Source organism: Plectropomus leopardus, chromosome 20 (genome assembly GCF_026936395.1).
Source record: "Plectropomus leopardus strain MGB_pleo_1.0 chromosome 20, ASM2693639v1, whole genome shotgun sequence".
NCBI lineage: Eukaryota > Metazoa > Chordata > Actinopteri > Perciformes > Serranidae > Plectropomus > Plectropomus leopardus.
The window spans coordinates 19744895-19762240 of NC_142195.1; the positions used below are offsets into that span (position 1 = coordinate 19744895).

Here is a 17346-nt window from a genome sequence, read left to right on the forward strand (position 1 = left end):
GGGAGTTGCAGAACAAGGGCACAGGGAGAGGATACTTTTTTTATGAGAAAATTGTCCAAGCAGCGATAAAGAGGAGCACCTTCTCTCACCTTGACACATGTAAGCTGTAATTTGTATGGCTCACTTGTGCCTGTATTCATGGAAGTCTTTCTTAGATTTGCATTCTAACATTTATCCTCCCTCTGTCTTTATCGTTCCGTCTGTGTCCCTTTTTACTATTTCTGACCACTCTCTTTCTTCCTTTTCCTTCCTTCTTGTGTGTAGACTTGGAGAGTCAAGACGAGTTGGAGAAGAAGAGAATCCGTCGGATCATCTCCACTGACTTCCCCCTCTACTTCGCTGTGGTGTCCCGCATTCAGCAGGAGAGCGATCTGATCGGTCCAGAGGGCGGCCGGTTGACCAGTAAGCTGGTGCCACATGTCGAGGCCATCTTCCCCGAGACAGCTGTCACCAAGAGAGTGCGACTGGGGCTGCAGGTAAGACTGAGAGCATTATATGTGAGTTGGACTGATGAAGAGACGAGGAAATTGCATATTTAAAAACAATACATGTCCTATACACCTTTCATAATTGCTTGGGTGATTGTTTTTTTTTGCTTGTACAACAGAGACAATCTGGTGCTCTTCAGAAATTACTGAGGACAGATGTTGGAATTACAAAACAGCTGACTCTCAGTCTGTGCCAACATGTTTACCTGTGGTACTTTAGTTTGTGCTGCACTGAGTCACCTAAAGTTTAGATTGGATAGATTTTATAACCTGAAGTTGATGTTCTGTCTGTTTGACAAATGACAAGCCTGAATTGCTAAGAATTGCGCCATCAATCACTGAGAGTGAATGCATACGCTATCTTACAGACTGCTGTTTTATTCTCTCATTACTGTGAATTTTGATGTTTGAAGGAAGCTCATGTATTGTCATCTGAGTTATTGCTTCTACGACAAGCTGGAAATCCATGTTTGATTCTGTATTTTGTCGTCCACCTCCTACAATGTTGGCCTCCTCTCCTGCATATTAGATGTTTTACTTGATATTATCTCCTATGTAGGAGATAAACTTTTAGTTTAAATTAGACCTGTTAGGCCTTTGAGTCTGAGAAAGTTATGTAGAATGAGGCGCTTACTGCACCATACAAAGGGCATGGAAAGTTCATCCTTATGCAGCAAAAACAGGTTTTATTTTTTTCAGTTAACCAACTGCAATTGTCATTGTCAAAACATAATTGAACTGTGCAGTGATGCTTGGCAGGATTCTGTTTTGTGCACAAAAGAACTGCCATCCATAGTAGGCGCACTGAATCCACCAAAGCAGAGGAGGAGGATGAAAGAGATAGATAGATTCCTGAATAACAATAATCTATATGTCTTTCTCTTGCTTACTCACTCACTCGCTGAGTAGACCGCATATGTACGTGCATGGAAACATAGGCGTTGCAGATGTGTGGCTCTTGTGCATATGAAAAAGAATCCTGCCAGCATGCAATAAGCACTTCAATTTGAACGGCTTTTCCGCTCTCAAAACAGTCAAATTAAGCCTAAAAGTTTATCTCCTACGAGGTAGATATTATCTCCTGCAATTTTTGCCTCTCAGAGCTTCTGTACTCTTGTGAAGAAACCAGATCTGCTGTAGATGACACTGACTGGGAAAGACTGATTGAGAAAGTAGATTTTCTGGGCCTTTAATGCTTAACGATTTATAGTTTCACAATTTTATAGATCACCCTGCAAATAGTTGCCACATTCTAGACCTGTGGAGTATACAGTCTGTCATACTGCACAGTGTCTGGTGTCTGTGCTGCCGAACAGGAGCTTTTGGCAAATATCTGACTGTCACTCATCCAGACCTCCACAGACACACATATGGGAACTTGGCGAGCACTCATGCTGACTGTCTGTTTTCACCCAACACCTCCGCTTGGTTTTGTTTTTCATGACAGAGAGATTATGGTGGATTATGGGTTCTACATTTCAGTCTTTTGGTCACTTCAGCTTACATTGTTAACATTGTCTGTCAAAGCACTGATTTGTCACAGCATTGATGTTATTTAAGGAAATTGCATGGGTCTGAGTTTTGCTTTGCCTTATGCTGCTCTGTTTATGTTTTCCTTTTATCCAGCCATTCATCACTCCTCAGTTGCCTGATTTAAGTTGTGAGCCACACTGACCGAGCTGATGCACTGATCTGAGTTGGGTCAGGTGTGAAATATGAATTGGTTGCATGTGTGAGTATGGCTGTGAGTTTGATGTTTCAGTCTATTGCACACGTATTGCTCTGTTTTCTTTTTGTATTCTCCCCTTATTTCTATTTCCTGCATATTTATCCTTTTGGATCAGCTATACTTATTTCAGCTTTTTATACTGTGTTTGTGCTTGATATTATGTTTGATTTAGTTTATGCACTCAGCCTTCTGCAACTCCATGTCCTTTAAACTGTTTTTAAACTTTTTCTGGCATTCTCCTTTGAATAAGCTTTTCCCCCACCTCTTCAAACTCAGGCGCAGCCTATCCCTGATGAACTGCTGACTCGCCAGCTTGGTAACCAGGCGACCTTCAGCCCAGTAGTTACCATCGAGCCACGCCGACGCAAATTTCACCGTCCAATCGGGTTGCGCATCCCTTTGCCACCATCCTGGCGGGAGAGTCCTCGAGATGCTGGGGAGGGTGACACTACCAGCTTGCGCCTCCTCTGCAGTGTCATCGGTAGGATCCACTTTGAAGTTAATCCCAAAAACATTAATCCCAAAACAACATAGTTGCTCTATTATTTAGATATTTTTTTTGTATGAAAATTTAATATAAAATTTGCTATAGAAGGGTGTATGTAGGCATCCTTGGTTATCAGGGCATGAATGACACAGTGTGGTTGTTATCGTGTCTCAGGTGGCACAGCACCGGCTCAGTGGGAGGACATCACTGGAACCACCAAGCTAATGTACGCCCACAACTGTGCCAACTTTACCACCAATGTCTCTGCAAGGTGAGCACCTCAGCAGTGATGCACCAGTCATCTGTCCTTGCCTTCTGTCTTGCAAATGTCATATTTCTCTTCTCCTACCTTACTCAGATTCTGGCTGGCAGACTGTCCACGAACAGCGGAGGCAGTGGCCTTTGCCAATTTGTTGTACCGGGAGCTGATGGCGGTTCCATATATGGCCAAGTTTGTTATTTTTGCGAAGATGAATGAAGCACGGGAGGGACGCTTGCGTTGTTACTGCATGACAGATGACAAAATGGACAAAACACTGGAGCTGCATGAAAACTTCACCGAAGTGGCCCGCAGTCGAGACATTGAGGTCAGCACAGGGCAATGGAAAATGTTGCATGGGTCACACAAAGGGAAAAGGTTTCGTGGAAAGCGGTAGGGGTTGTTAATGCATGCATATGTCATAACCATTTTAAGGGATTTTTTTTCACATCAAAAACTTCTAAATATGTACTTTTGATGAACAGAGACACGTTTTTAGAGATTTATTCAATGCCTGGAGAGGAACTTAGTTTCAACATTTTATGAAACTTTCTGCAGCTGATGGAGGGCATGCCGCTGCACCTGGAGTGTTCAGGGAACCTCGTGCCAATCAGGAAGGCCACCCAGCAGCCTCGCAGCTTCAGCTTCCAGGCCTTCAGAGATAACAGGCTGCCCGTCTCTGTCAAGGTCTGTCTCAATCTGACTACTCATATGCCTGCTTTTCTTTCACACGCTATGTATTCATACAGTACTGTGGTGTTTTGTGTTCAGTCGTTGGATTCAGTGTGTCAAGGATCCTCTCGCCAGTTAGTCAGTCTCCCTCCTCAACACTCACCTGCTGTTCACCCAAACAACCTGTGGTTTTTGTGTGCTTTTGTGTCATTTCTGTCAGGCAGTCTCTCAGTTTGTCACCATTAGCATGTTAAGGTTTGGATAACAGTGCAGCGCTGTGTACTCTCTGCACCCATTCAGCAATACAGCAATACAACACCAAGAAACTAAAATACACCTTAAAAACAGTGAAACTGGAATTGAGACATAATAACATTATTTTACTCAAACCTCCAAGGAACTGTGTGTAAGATTTAGAAGGACTTAATGGCATCCAGCAGATTATAGATTGTAAACAGCTGATATTTCTTGTTCAGAAGGTTTTTACCAAGAGCCGAATTATCTGTTAAGTTATATTGAAACAAATTGAACTGGTGATTTAAACAAATGAAAACACTGAATGAAGCAGTTTCACGTTACAAATCAGTGCATTTCCGCTGCTGTTTGCATCTCAGAGAAGGACAGCTCGAACAGCCACATGCTGTTTTGTGCTAACACCTTTTCTTGGTTTCCCAAACAAACCAACCATGTGATTTAAACCAGTAAAAATGGTGAATAAACTAGAATAAATCAGTGTTTCACCAACACTGTTTGGCATGTCAGAGACAACCACTAGTCAGCACATGCTAATGTGTGCTCACCTTTATTCTTCAATATTCTAAGTTTCAGACATTTAGGAGGTTTTTACCAGAAGCCGAATTATCTACAAATGTCTCTTCCTCTCCAAAACAAATGGCCCAATGCTTTAAACGCCAAAAACATTGAATAAAGCAGTTTCATGTTGCTGTCATTACAGAGGACTTCTAACTTCAGTGGCTGGCGCAAAAACAAGAACTGCTCTCTCAAGAGTCACTGTTCAGTTTGCCCCTTCTGGGCTACTGTAGAAACATGGTGGTGCAACATGGTCATCTCCATGGATGAAATCTGGCTCCCCATAAACTGCTCATTCTAGAGTACCTAAAACACTACAGGTCTTTTTTTCAGGTGATTTTACACTAAAGAAAGCATACTAATTGTATAATATTCAGTCTTTCTGCCAGTATATATTCCTCTAAATTCTACACACTGGAACTTAAAGAAAGGTTGAGAAAATAACTTAATTTCACTATTTAGACATACCATTTGAATGTATCTCAATAAGTATCATTATAATTGATTATTTTGAATACACTGATACATTTCTTTATCTGTGTATGCCTGTCAGTCACTCCTCTTCATGTTTGTCAAATCTTGTTTGTCAAACTATTCCTTTTAAACAAGTGACAAGTCAAACCAAATTTGTTCCCCATTTTTGCTTTTTTTTTCTATTTTAATGTAATAATAAACACCTTCCTAATATGTCATGGTATCCTGCTTTTTAAGTTTGCCTCTTTGGCTACAGATTCATCAGTGTAAAATTAGTCCCTCTTTATGACCATAATTGTCATTTCTTTGTGTCTTTTACCTTCTGCATTTTAGTGATGTTGTTTAGACCCCCTCTTGCACAGATAACTTGTCTGTTTTTATACTGTGCCTGCTTTTTCATGTCTGTCTTTTCATATTTGTCATTATATTCATGTACTTGATTTCATTTGTTCGTTTTGTTTGATAATCTATTTGTCTATCAGTGTCTTTCTTTCTTTGTGTGTCTGTCAGCGTGACAAACACTACTGTCCAGTATGAACTAGACAACTACTTTGATAAATATTTGATCATTATGGTGTAGCCAAGCAACAAACAACTTACCTATCTACCTGTCGACTCTCGTGGGTAATTGTTTGCATGTCCTGTGACTCCCTCACTTTCTTTGCCTGCCTTCCTATCTTGCGGCCTTGCCTGTCTGTACGTGTCTGTCTCACTGTCTCTCTTTCTCTCTCTCACGGTCACTCTGTAACTGTCTGGTCTGACAGACGTCCAGGTAAAATGTGAAGGTAAATCTCTCCCTCTCGCCTGCCTGTGGACTGCTTCCATCCCTGTTTCCCCCTGCTTCTCGTCCCATGTTACTGCGCCACATGCTCCAGACACGGTGGAGGGATCTAATACCCATTTTGATGTGTTTTCTTCCTCCTTATTCTTGCTCTGTTTCTCTCTCCTCTTTTCTCACCCGCTCTGTCTCTTACCCTGTCTCTTTCTTTCACCGCCTTCCTTCATTTGCTTACTCCTTTTGTTCACCCTTCTCTCTTCCATTCCTCTATCTGGCTTTGTGTTTTTTTCGTCCACCTCTCGCTCCATATTCTCTTTCCTCTTCCGTCGTTCTTTCTTTTCTCCACTCTGTCTGCCATTTCTCTATATTAGGTCAGAGATAGTAACAAGGATGCAACTGGGTTTTTGTCCTTTCTGCGGAAGTGCACCAAGTATGAGGACACACAGCATGTACTGTGTAACCTAAACATAACCATGCCGCCCTGCGTCAAGGTAAGGACTCGCAAAAACCTCCCAGCAAGATCACATACACAAACTTTTGCTCTGCTGTGCTATCACAAGGTTAACACATAGAGACAAATAACCATTCACGCACACATTCACACCTACTGCCAGAGTGACCAGTTAAGATAATCCACACTGATCTCCACACAGAAAGTTCCATCAAATCTAGTCCCAGCTGTTCTGTAGTAACTGTTTATCCCTGTGCTTGGGTGAAGTTTCTGACAAACTCACATGACCTCTCCTCAAAAAGTTCTGGCATTTTAAAAAAAAATGTCTTTGTGGTGGCCTATGGTCTTGTCTCACTTGATCTATCGTTAGACTGCCCTCCAAATTTCCAGTGCTATCCTACTGTTTCACCCATTTACGGAAGCATTCAGAAAACATGCACAAATGTGGACTACAGGAACAAAGAGAATGGACAGAAGATTTGGTCTTTGTTGGACTAACAGAGTGCTTTAAAGATAGAGATTACATATTTCTGAGATTTCACTGGTTTACTCTGCTTTACAAAGTGCTAATGTCCTGTGGGCCAAAAAGTGAGTGTTGAAAGGTTAAAAAGTGCTACATTAATGACACATTAGACAATAATTCTGAATAATTCTAATGTGATTTTGTTGTTTTTATTTATTTTTCAGGTTGTTGGAAGTGAGGAGCGCAGAAGAACCTTAACCCCCCTCGCCCTGAGGGAACGCTACAGTGCACTGAACGAGCCTGGTTTGGGTGAGTCCTTCGCTGCCCGACCTTCAGCCCTCTCCTGATTTATTACAGTGGAGACGGGCACTGAATGTTGCACCGCCCCTTTACCCCCAACCCTTTGCTTCCCACTCTGCCCTCTATTTTCCCCCATCTGTCTCGCGTGCACGCATGGCACAAAGACTGAGCCTTGGATGCAATGCACTGCTCTCAAGTACGCCCCAGAGTTTTTTGCAGTGCAGTAAGAGGAAATCATATTGAATGTGCGACAAAACAGATGACCAGTCGTCCCAGTGTGACCCAAAATGGCACCATGGCACATGGCAAATAAGCCTTAGTGTCGAGTGTCCTGTTAGCTACGAAAAAGATGAATGACTTATTTGATTGGTTTGCATGGCGCTAGTGTCTCCACTGCGATTTCCAATGGCATGGCAGCAGATACTGTTAGCATTAGCATTGTAGCTTAGCACTGGGAATGGGCAGGACCTCGCAGTGGAGCTAGACAGAGGAGCCCTGATATTGATTGGCCTGTGGTAAATAAACAGAGTCAAGACGGCCGTTCTGGTTGGTTTAAACGTTGTTGATGGCGGATGGTGGGTTGAAGAGGAAAGGCCTTTTCTGTCTATCACACAGCGCTGCTACAATGCACCTCAGTCCCTCTGTAATGGTCACTGAATGCTACTTTGGTTGGTGGGACTAGCATCTGAATGAACCCCAAATTCTAACCTGCCCTGCCCATATGGTGTGTTAACCCTGGAGATTATTTGGACAAAGAAAAATTTTGTGGGTATTGCTTATTTCCTTCAACAGAGCAATGCTTTTTGCTGAGGTAAGTATTGCTATTGACAGTTTTATTAGTAGATCAACTCAATGACAAGTCTTTAAAGTCACAGAGTATTTGTTCAAGTATTTGTCAATAACTCATTTGGATGGTCCAAGGTTAATATTATAGGCCCTAAAAATCCCAAACTGTGGTTATTTAAATATTTGCTGGACTGTCCAAATAAATCGTGACTTAGACATACTATATTTATTTCTTTTGATTACAGTCAAGGGTACAATCTTCTATATTCAGTAAATGCAAACTTATTTGTGGCATGGCAGCTGATTTCTTCTTTTTTCTTTTTTTATTCTAGCCACGGTGAATGCCATGGAGAGGACTGAGATCAAGATCAACATCATTTCAGAGCAGCTGGGATTGAGCTGGGCAGGTTAGTCGTTTGAGAGATCAAACAAGCTACAAAACCTTTTGTGTTTTCTTGTTTATCTTTTTATCAACTTGACTTTTCATTTGACAGAGTTGGCACGCGAGCTTCAGTTTGGTGTGGACGACATCAACAGGATCCGTGTGGAGAATCCCAACTCACTGCTGGACCAGAGTTCTGCCTTGCTCAACCTGTGGGCCAGCAGAGAAGGCAAAAGGGCCAAGAGTAAGTGTGACATTACTGTATATCTCTCAGAAATTAGCTAGTAGTAGCTAATGTCTGCTTCTTCAAAATTGCAGTATTTTTTGGCAGTACATACAAACTGCAGTAAGTTATAGAAGCTGATTTTTGCTGGATTGTTTTACATCAACTGCAGCTCAAAAGTTCATCCCTTTTTTTGACTATTCTCAAAATAAAATAGCTCTGTAGAATATTCAGAGCATTATTACAGCAGGAAACAACTACTGCCATGTAAAGACAGGTGGAGTAATGGTTGCCTTAACAAACAGAACACAGGCAAACAATTACCCAAATAGAGTAAATACATTTATCAGAGAGTGCCGGTGCTCTATTTGTTTTGGAACCTCAACACAGCAGCGCCCCAAATGTGTTGTTCAAGATTTTGAAGTTGTGTGCACTGTAATTTTTATCGTAATGGTATCCTTACATCGCAAGACCAAAATGCAAATGAGAATAAATCTCGAACCTCTCTGTTCACTTTCGATTTCTAAGTGCTATTATCAATAGTTGTAGATCAATTTACAAGTAGAATTTACAAGTCTGTGAACAAGTGTTGTAGTTTTTGTCATCGGCATTTAAATACTTAAGCAGAAAGAGAAACAGAAAGTCCCACATGAGCTGTTGCCATCTTGGTTAGTTTCTTAAAAATCCCTCAACGTCACTCCTTTTTTACTAAGCCCAGTTTGGCCTCGCCATTGTGTCACCATCACCAGGGTCAGTAGCCAAAAATTACGTCGTCATGTATTTTGCATGAGGCGCAAAGACCCCTAAAGTCAGTGATCGCATCAACCGTCAGGTTAGCACCCATGTTAACAATGTAGCTCTGTCACTGTTGCTGTTGTTAGCACTGTTATCTGCTACACAACGACTTAGCGCCCTCCATGTAGAAAGCTCTGCGCAAAAAATCTCTGCATCATCGATCATATCATAGAAGGCTCTGAATATCATACAGCCCTCCTTTAACCAACATTTTTGACTCTGGCTGTCTACGCAAATAATGCTCTCTGACTTGTGATCTGTCTTGACTTCCCTGCCCTCACCTCCTTGTTGATCTTCCTCTCTTTCTTATCTGTCTCCCACCCCACTTCATGTTTGTCCCTCTCAGTGGAGAGCCTTTACACCGCTCTGAAAAACATTGATCGTGCAGACATTGTAACATCTCTGGAGGGTCAGGCTCCACAGCCAGCACCCGGTTCTTTAGAGGAGGGCGCCTGTCGACTCAGCGATCGTGACTCCACCCTGCTGTCCCCCAGTGTGCTCAATGGTAAGACACACAAACACATCAGACATCACACAAGATGTAGAGTATTCATATCAGTATCCTTATCAGTGAACGGCGAATTACTCTGTGACATTTAGACAGCAGAATCTGCCATGCTGTTAACCCTTTCACACCTGGATCAGCATCAGTTGTCCCATCACTAGCATTTAAATCTCTGACATCCCAAAAAGTTGTTTTGATTTCTTTCAATAACACAGGAAAAAAACATGATGAGCAACTTGAAATATCTCGCTAACTGTACTGTAAAAACTTAGTAAAACGTGACAAGGAATTTATCTGAAAATTAGCTAGAGGGGTGGGATTATTAAATATTATTAAAAATGGGAAAAATGTCTAGAAAATTATATTTATAATTCTCTTAATTTTATATTTAAATTTATTTTACAGAAAAAAGAAAATAATATATGAATTTTGTTAGCACTTTCTTTTTGGGGTTTTAGGTAATTTTCTTGCAATGTTTTAAATTAATTTCTTGCTATTTTTTGGGCCATTTCTTGCTAAGTTTCTTGTCACTCTCTTCCCATATTTTTGAAAGAAATCAAGACAATTTGCTTAGGTATCAAAAGGTTAAACAAGTTATTTAATGTTGTTTGAATTCTTAACACTTTGTTTAAATACAGTGAAACAATCACCAAGGTTACATCATTTCACCTTTTTGCTTATAGTAAGTTATGGATTTATTTGTTTTAAGAATGAAAAGTATTCACCATTCAAGACCTGTGAGAAAAATGCCAAAACTTTTGATTGTTTGATTGTCCCATGATGATCTGTAATGATCAGAAATGGAAAGTTTGAAGAATTTTCCTGCATAAGCAGAATTTGGTAGGAAAGTTAATCAGAGGCTCAATTACTACAATTACCAAGTGCAGTATTTGGCGTACCTGGTAATATTTGCGGATAATATATTAGGGCTGCCTTCTGCAAGTCGAAGATTCAGTTCACCAGTTGGAGACCACTCAGTCATCTGAGGTTCCTTCAAGTCCAGCAGTCGTTAATATTTAATTATTTTTTGTCAATCAGTGTGCAGTTTGATCTCCTTCTGGCGACGTTTTGGTCCCCAGAAGTGGTGAATTTACAGTGCGCAGCAACTTAACGGCTTTTGTTTGATATCTAGTGTCGGCGAATTGTTGCACATTTCCAATTCATCCTTTGCATAGTTAGCATGAATTAACTCGAAGGGCTAACTTGGCTTGTTTAATACACTGCATGAGCGTCGCTGTCACCCTGAACATCCACGCAACCCCGTTCAAACTCTCAAACACTTAAAAAAAAAGGAACAAATTGTCAAATATTCATATTGAACAGCCAAATCTGATTCAACTGACATCATTCTGAGTCGGGTACAGCCCTAATATATATTTACAAGGAACAGGAATCCAAGGACACTTAAAAAAATACTAACTATTACAAATATTTTCACAGAAAAAAACTACTAACTTCTTCATTTTTTATTAATTATCACTGTGAGTCACAATTATTCCTGCAGGACTTATTTGCTCAAATGCTTCTTTTGCAAACGAAAGTCACAGCAGCTGGTATAGTCATCACTGCTCATAATCTGAGACAAAATTCTTCAGCTCAATAAGGTGAGCTCATTTACTTTCCACCTCTGAAAACCTCCCTGCTTCCCTTGAGTGTGGGTAACAGCCATTTTGCCTTGTTTCTGTTGCTCCACAAGAGGTCACGGACACAAGGCCACCGCGCCTAGTGCGCAAGCCACGAGTTATTAGACCCCCGTTTTTCAGAAGGGGTAAGTTGAAGGGAACTCGGGCTGCATGGTGGTTTGCTGCTCATGACATGTACATGATGATGATGGTGATGATGGTGATGATGATGGTGATGATGATGATGGTGATGATGATGATGATGATGATGATGATGATGATGATTATGATGATGATAATCAGTCTCAGATGATGTTTTTGAGGTCTGAGGAATGGTGTCATTTTCCCACCATGAGCCCAGCCTTTTGCAGCATGCACTAACACCGCCTCTGTGCATTCTCACCGGGGCACAAGTCATTTATTTTCATTTGTTTTTCACACCTCATACTTGAGCCCTGAACATGATGGTTCTTATTCTTCTTCCTCAATATGAGAAACGAGGGTAACTCCCTTTTGCTATCACTGATTTTAAGACATTTTAAGGCAGAACAAGCCAACACTTTACACATTTCTTACTTTAAATCAAAAAAGTTTGAGATTGTTTGTTGACGTGTGTACGTGTGTCTGTGTGAGTGTGTGCACACATACATGCGTATGTGTGTGTGTGTGTGTGTGTGCACACACGTGTGTCTGGGATGGATACACTAGTCAAAAGTGGCAGTACACAGATGATAGTGTGCTCTGGGCCTTCATACTTTGTTTCAATCCCTCCCTCTTTCTGTCTGTTTGTCTTTCCCTGAGAACAAGACAGAATTCAAGTTTGATTGACCACAGACATTGTAACGTTACTGCAACGTTCTCGCGGTCTTCAAATTCTGTCTTTTGCTCAGGACAATCTCTCTCCGTCCTTCTTTCAGTCTGTCTCTGAACCTATGACATGTCTCATCTGCTGCCCAGCCGCCCTGCTCCTCCTCCTCCTCCCCTCTCCTGCTCTTCTTCCTCACAGCTCTTCCTGTCCGACCTCTGACCTCATATGACCTCATGTTGACCTCTGGGCCTCCTCCTTCTCTTGTCATCTTATTTTCCCGCGCTCCTCCCTCGTTCAGTCGAGCGGGGACCCTCTCCTCCTCTCAATCCAGCTCTGTGTGTGTACTACAGTTTGTGCATGTGCATGCTGCATGCTTTGCTGTATCTGTTTGTGTGTGTTTGTGTGTGAGAGAGAGTGTGTTTCAGACCTGGGCTTTGGTTAATAGTAGCTGAATTTGTTAGTATTCAATGTAAGTCACAAAAATCACTTTACTTTTAGTTCTACTTGCAAGGATTTTATGTGTATGAATATTTTCTTTTTACACAAATGTTTGTAATGCCTTGCAAGATAAAGTAGGCTATATTAAATATGTAGTACATTAAATATGTTAAAAAATATATATCTTAAAATACATTTTTACCCAGGTCTACTCTGATTTTTGTTCTTAAAGTGACTGGGACTTGTGAGTCGGGAATTTCCTGAACAAAATAAAGTTTGCTGTTTTTGATTCTTTATGTGCATGGCATGCTTTCAATGTATGAAGTTTTCTTCACGGTGTAAAATGTTTTCTCTGTTCAATTGGTGTATTTTGGTCTTGCTTTTAATGCTATATTAACAAACAAATGTTGTTTTTTTCTTTACTATTAAAACAAATGGTGTGTTATTTGATGCTACGCTGTAACACATGGTCAGCTGCGTAGCAAATAATGTTCAATGAACAATGTTGCTGTGATATGATATCATTCATGGGCAAAATTACTAACTGTAAATTATTCTCAGAGTTTGATAAATGGGACTTGGCATAGTCTAGTTTGTACACATTTTTTAATAAAAAGATTTTTTAAATTAATTAAACTTATAATTTAAATGAAATACTAATATAATTAAAATCAGTTTAATTATAATAAATTAATTATATTCTAACTTATTACAATAATTTACATTTAGATATCTAATTAAGCTTTCATAAACTATGTTTTGCCCAAGGTCTGATGATGGACTCACTGTTAACATTGTCTGAACATTATCTGCCAGCAGGGATAATGCTGTGAGGTGTGTTTGTGTATTGGTTTGGGTGTGTGGGATTATTTCTGTATATCTGAGCCAAAAATGTGTGTCCTCATCTCTATGTTATTATGAGTGCAGTGTTGTGTGTATGTGTGTGCAGTGGTAACGTGAGTGGCGTGCTGTGCAGCGTGTTGTCTTTGTGTTTTTATTTGTTTTTTTTGTGCCATGACAATCTCTGTGGAGTTCATTTGTGCTTCACCACATCCTGTGCCTTTGACACCTGTGTGTGTGTGTGTGCGTGTTTGTGTTTAAATAGCAGGAGTGAAGGGAAAGGCTAACCCAGATTCATCTAACTTCATTCTAACTCTCATTTCTAATTCTAACTCATTCCTCCCTGTCCACCTCATTCTGATGCCACATCTCATCACCCTGGCCCTGTACCATCCCAGAAACACACACACATGCTTACTCACATTTTAGTCCAAAATCTCTGAGAGACAGCTACTTGCACAGTAAAGAGGTATTTCACCCTTTAATACTTAATAACATTAATACTTTTTTGTTGTTGTTATGATTCTGCTACATGGCTTTATTTACAACAGCATTCCCTGCTGTGAGATTTTAATTGTGGTAGAAAAGGTGCTGGTAAAATGCAAATTTTCTGCAATGATTAATTTGACCTGGAAGTATTTCAAATATGAGAATAAAAAATGCACATTGGCAGGTCAGTGAAGGTAGACTCTCCTTAAGGTGGACTTATATGACTTACTGGATATACAGTTTATCAGCAGTTGTTTCTGGAAAGAAAACTGCAGCTTTGCTAAATAACTGAACAAAATGATTGAGGGTTCAGTTGTTATCTTAACTAACAGATCAATAATGGACAGTATTTAGGTAGATAACCCCTTTACTTTCTGTTTTCTCAGCTGTACAACAGTTTCCATTCTGTAAATGCACTTAAAGGTATAATTTTAGTAAAGTAATAACATTTTAAATATGTATTTTATAACTTTCATAACTACAATCAAGGTCCAAAACAAGCTGTTAATTAAATGAGACTGTTAAATATTGCTGTAGTTGATGTAATGCCACAAAGAAGGATATTCATGGGATGCATGAGCTGTAATTAATTTACTACTAAAAAAATACTAATGATGTTAACTCAGGATTACAATAGGCAAAACTTAAACAAGTTCGATTTGTAAAAATTGCCTGGAAAGTTAAACTGATAGGGTTGTGCTAAGCCCCATCTCAGCCACACTACTACTGTATAAAGCCTCTACTTAGTGTTCAGATGTTTGTGATTTAAACCTGTCAGCATTAAACCCAAGCTGGCATCACACCTCGATGCTTCACTGAATACTCTGCACTCCAAATCGGTTTAGGGCTCTGAGAAGAACTACGTGAAGGCATGCTAACTTTCATTTTGGGTGAAGTACTCCTTTACTGTTCAATTTCACCTTATTTCATTCATCTGAATTCATTGATGAAACAATTTATCAAAAACTATTTAATTATAGTAATAAGTCAATGCCCAATCCCAACTGGTCACACGTACAAAACTGTGAGAGTATTTTTGTATTTGATTTTAAATAGTTAGACATTATCCATGTATTTATTTTTAAATCAGATAATTGATAATAAATGGAAATGCCACATAAATTATTCAACAACAAAAGCAAAAAAAAAAAAAAACACCAGCTGTGGAATGTCATGGAGGGGAATCTAAATGACATTTAAACTAAGTTAACCAGCCTGTTGAAAATGTGAACATAACTTTTGATATGAATGTGAATCACATTATTATATTATATGACATCACATATTTGTTTTGTTCTAAAATTATCAGTGAATTATCAAAATATGACACTAAGTAATCGAAAATGATCACTAAATTATAAAATGTCATGTCATTGAATAATCAAAAATTATCAATCAAAAATCATCAATAAATAATCAAAAACTATTAATCAAATACTATCACTATCAGAAATTATCAATCAAAAGATTTCACTGAATAATCAAAACTATTAATCAAAAATGGTCACTGAATAATCTGAAATTATCACTGAATTGTCAGAAATTATCACTGAAATATCAAAAATTAGCGCTGAATATAATGTGTGTTTGTGTAGAGTGTGTTTGTGTATTTTTCTAGTGTTGTTGCAGTGAGTGAAGTCTTGGTGACTGACTCAAAGTAGAACACAAATTTATAGCCTAGCACCCCATTAGTGTGTAAAATGTACTTATTTTATACATGGATTTAATGATTTAAAAAGTGGCTGAAAAATGTTTGTGAGCCCAGTGCTGCAATTTATTTATTAATAATCAATTCCTAAATGAAGTCCTCTTGAATGCTGCAACCACGAGATTGATTAGACATTTTAAAAATGATCCCTTCCATGTAAAATAAAATTTAGACTAAGTTGTGATTCTGAAAATTGCTTTCATTAACAGCCACAATCAATTACAAAAAAATGTTGAAACATTGTCTAATGTGTGTGTTTGTATTTATTAGTGTGTGTGTTTGTGTGTGTGTGTGTGTGTGTGTGTGTGTGTGTGTGTGTGTGTGTGTGTGTGTGTGTGTGCGTGTGCGCGTGTGAGAGCGTGTACAGTGACCTTTATTTGGATGCTGGGGATGCAGACACACAAATGCATGACTCTGACAATGCAAGAGTAACAGTAACTTGCATTTTCCTCTGCAGAATCTGCAAGATGCTGCTGACTCCCAATCAGGAAGGTGTGACACGGGTTGGAACGATAGTTTTAGAGTTTTATATTTGTTGTTACAGCGTGGGTGTTTTTATCACAGCTGCTGGGATGTCGTAGAAAAACAGCTTATTCTAATCAGCTGTCTAAAATATTTTGTTACTGCTGAAGAAAGTTCAGCACCCAGCCTTTGCCTTGATTGGTCAACACCAACAGTCAGCTTATAAAGAACAAATTAAAAAATGCTTGTTTTAATTATCTGAACATATATCTGTATATATATATCAATATATCTATATTGAGATTTCAAATTCACCACACTTCCTTTAAATATTGTAATTTTATGCTTGGCTGTATGTAAATGCGTTTTTTGCTAATCAGCCCAACTAATGATTTTGATGATAATGATGAATTCATATCGTGCCAACCCCACAATTAATATGCTGTCTAACTCTAGACACCTTTTTCTGCTTATCAAGGAACACAGTGAATGTTCTGCAGATTCACTTTCCCACACTAGAGCCCTGCACAGTGGCTGACACACCAAACCCCTTTGACCCTCACCTCACTCTTATTGCTGTGTCCCAATGACTATAACTTAAAGTGCTTGAATCAAATCCACAATCATCAAAAAGACAAATCTACATTAGAAGAAAAAAGAAGCTGAAGACGAGTGCCGTTCTTGTGCTCTACCTTTCAAATTGTAAATTGTACAAAAACTTTTTGGCTGAGAATGACTTGGTTGCTGGTTTAGCATATCTTTTTTTAACACTTAAAGGAATACCCTAGCCTCGAGATGACCATTTGTATATCAATTACTCTCCCTAGCCGCATTTACACTAACTGTTCAAGGCGGGAATTATGTCGCCTCGCCTTTCTGTATATAATGCACGATCACAGCGAGGGGGGGCAGAGTGGTCTCACCTCTGAGCTGTGACAGGAGGCAGTATCAGCCCCGAAATGAGATCTGTGTAAAACGTAAAGCTGGAAGGCCGTGATCATGATTGGTTGGGCAGGTGTGACGTTTTGACGTGTTTTCCATGCATCCCACTGTAGGAGATTTAAAAAGTAATGCTAGCAGTTAGTGGCTAATTCAAAGTAGAACAGTGGCTGTTAATGTCTGTAAATTGGGAAAATAATGAGATTCTGGAGCTCCTTACCCTATGAGTAGAGGACGAGATCAGCCGGCGTGTAACAGTGAAGATAAATGATTGTTATTGTCCTGTAATGCCCGGTATCTCTAAAGTCCATGGTTCTGTCATTGTTATTGTTTGGAGAGTGCTGCCGATGCTTATATTTTATTTCACATGAGAAGCCGATCATGCCTCAATGCTGGAACCAATTTAAAATCACACACTGGAGTGGAAAGATGCTGCCG

General features: G+C 39.5%; 1 protein-coding gene across 10 annotated transcripts in view; it reads left to right on the forward strand.

Moving 5' to 3' along the window:
• The window catches only part of ank1b (ankyrin 1, erythrocytic b), a 139147-nt gene that overhangs the window by 112214 nt on the left and 9587 nt on the right, over positions 1-17346 (forward strand). For 6 of the 10 annotated variants that reach the window (XM_088071501.1, XM_088071502.1, XM_042509972.2 and 3 more), the window contains 11 exons: positions 265-476; positions 2494-2698; positions 2879-2975; positions 3063-3291; positions 3522-3650; positions 6069-6188; positions 6836-6920; positions 8030-8104; positions 8192-8323; positions 9444-9602; positions 11299-11370. In XM_088071501.1, coding sequence (XP_087927627.1) covers positions 265-476; positions 2494-2698; positions 2879-2975; positions 3063-3291; positions 3522-3650; positions 6069-6188; positions 6836-6920; positions 8030-8104; positions 8192-8323; positions 9444-9602; positions 11299-11370 — 1515 coding nt within the window. The remainder of the gene's footprint in view (positions 1-264; positions 477-2493; positions 2699-2878; positions 2976-3062; positions 3292-3521; positions 3651-6068; positions 6189-6835; positions 6921-8029; positions 8105-8191; positions 8324-9443; positions 9603-11298; positions 11371-17346) is intronic. The other 4 variants (XR_015775262.1, XM_088071508.1, XM_088071504.1 and 1 more) reach the window with 2 other exon arrangements.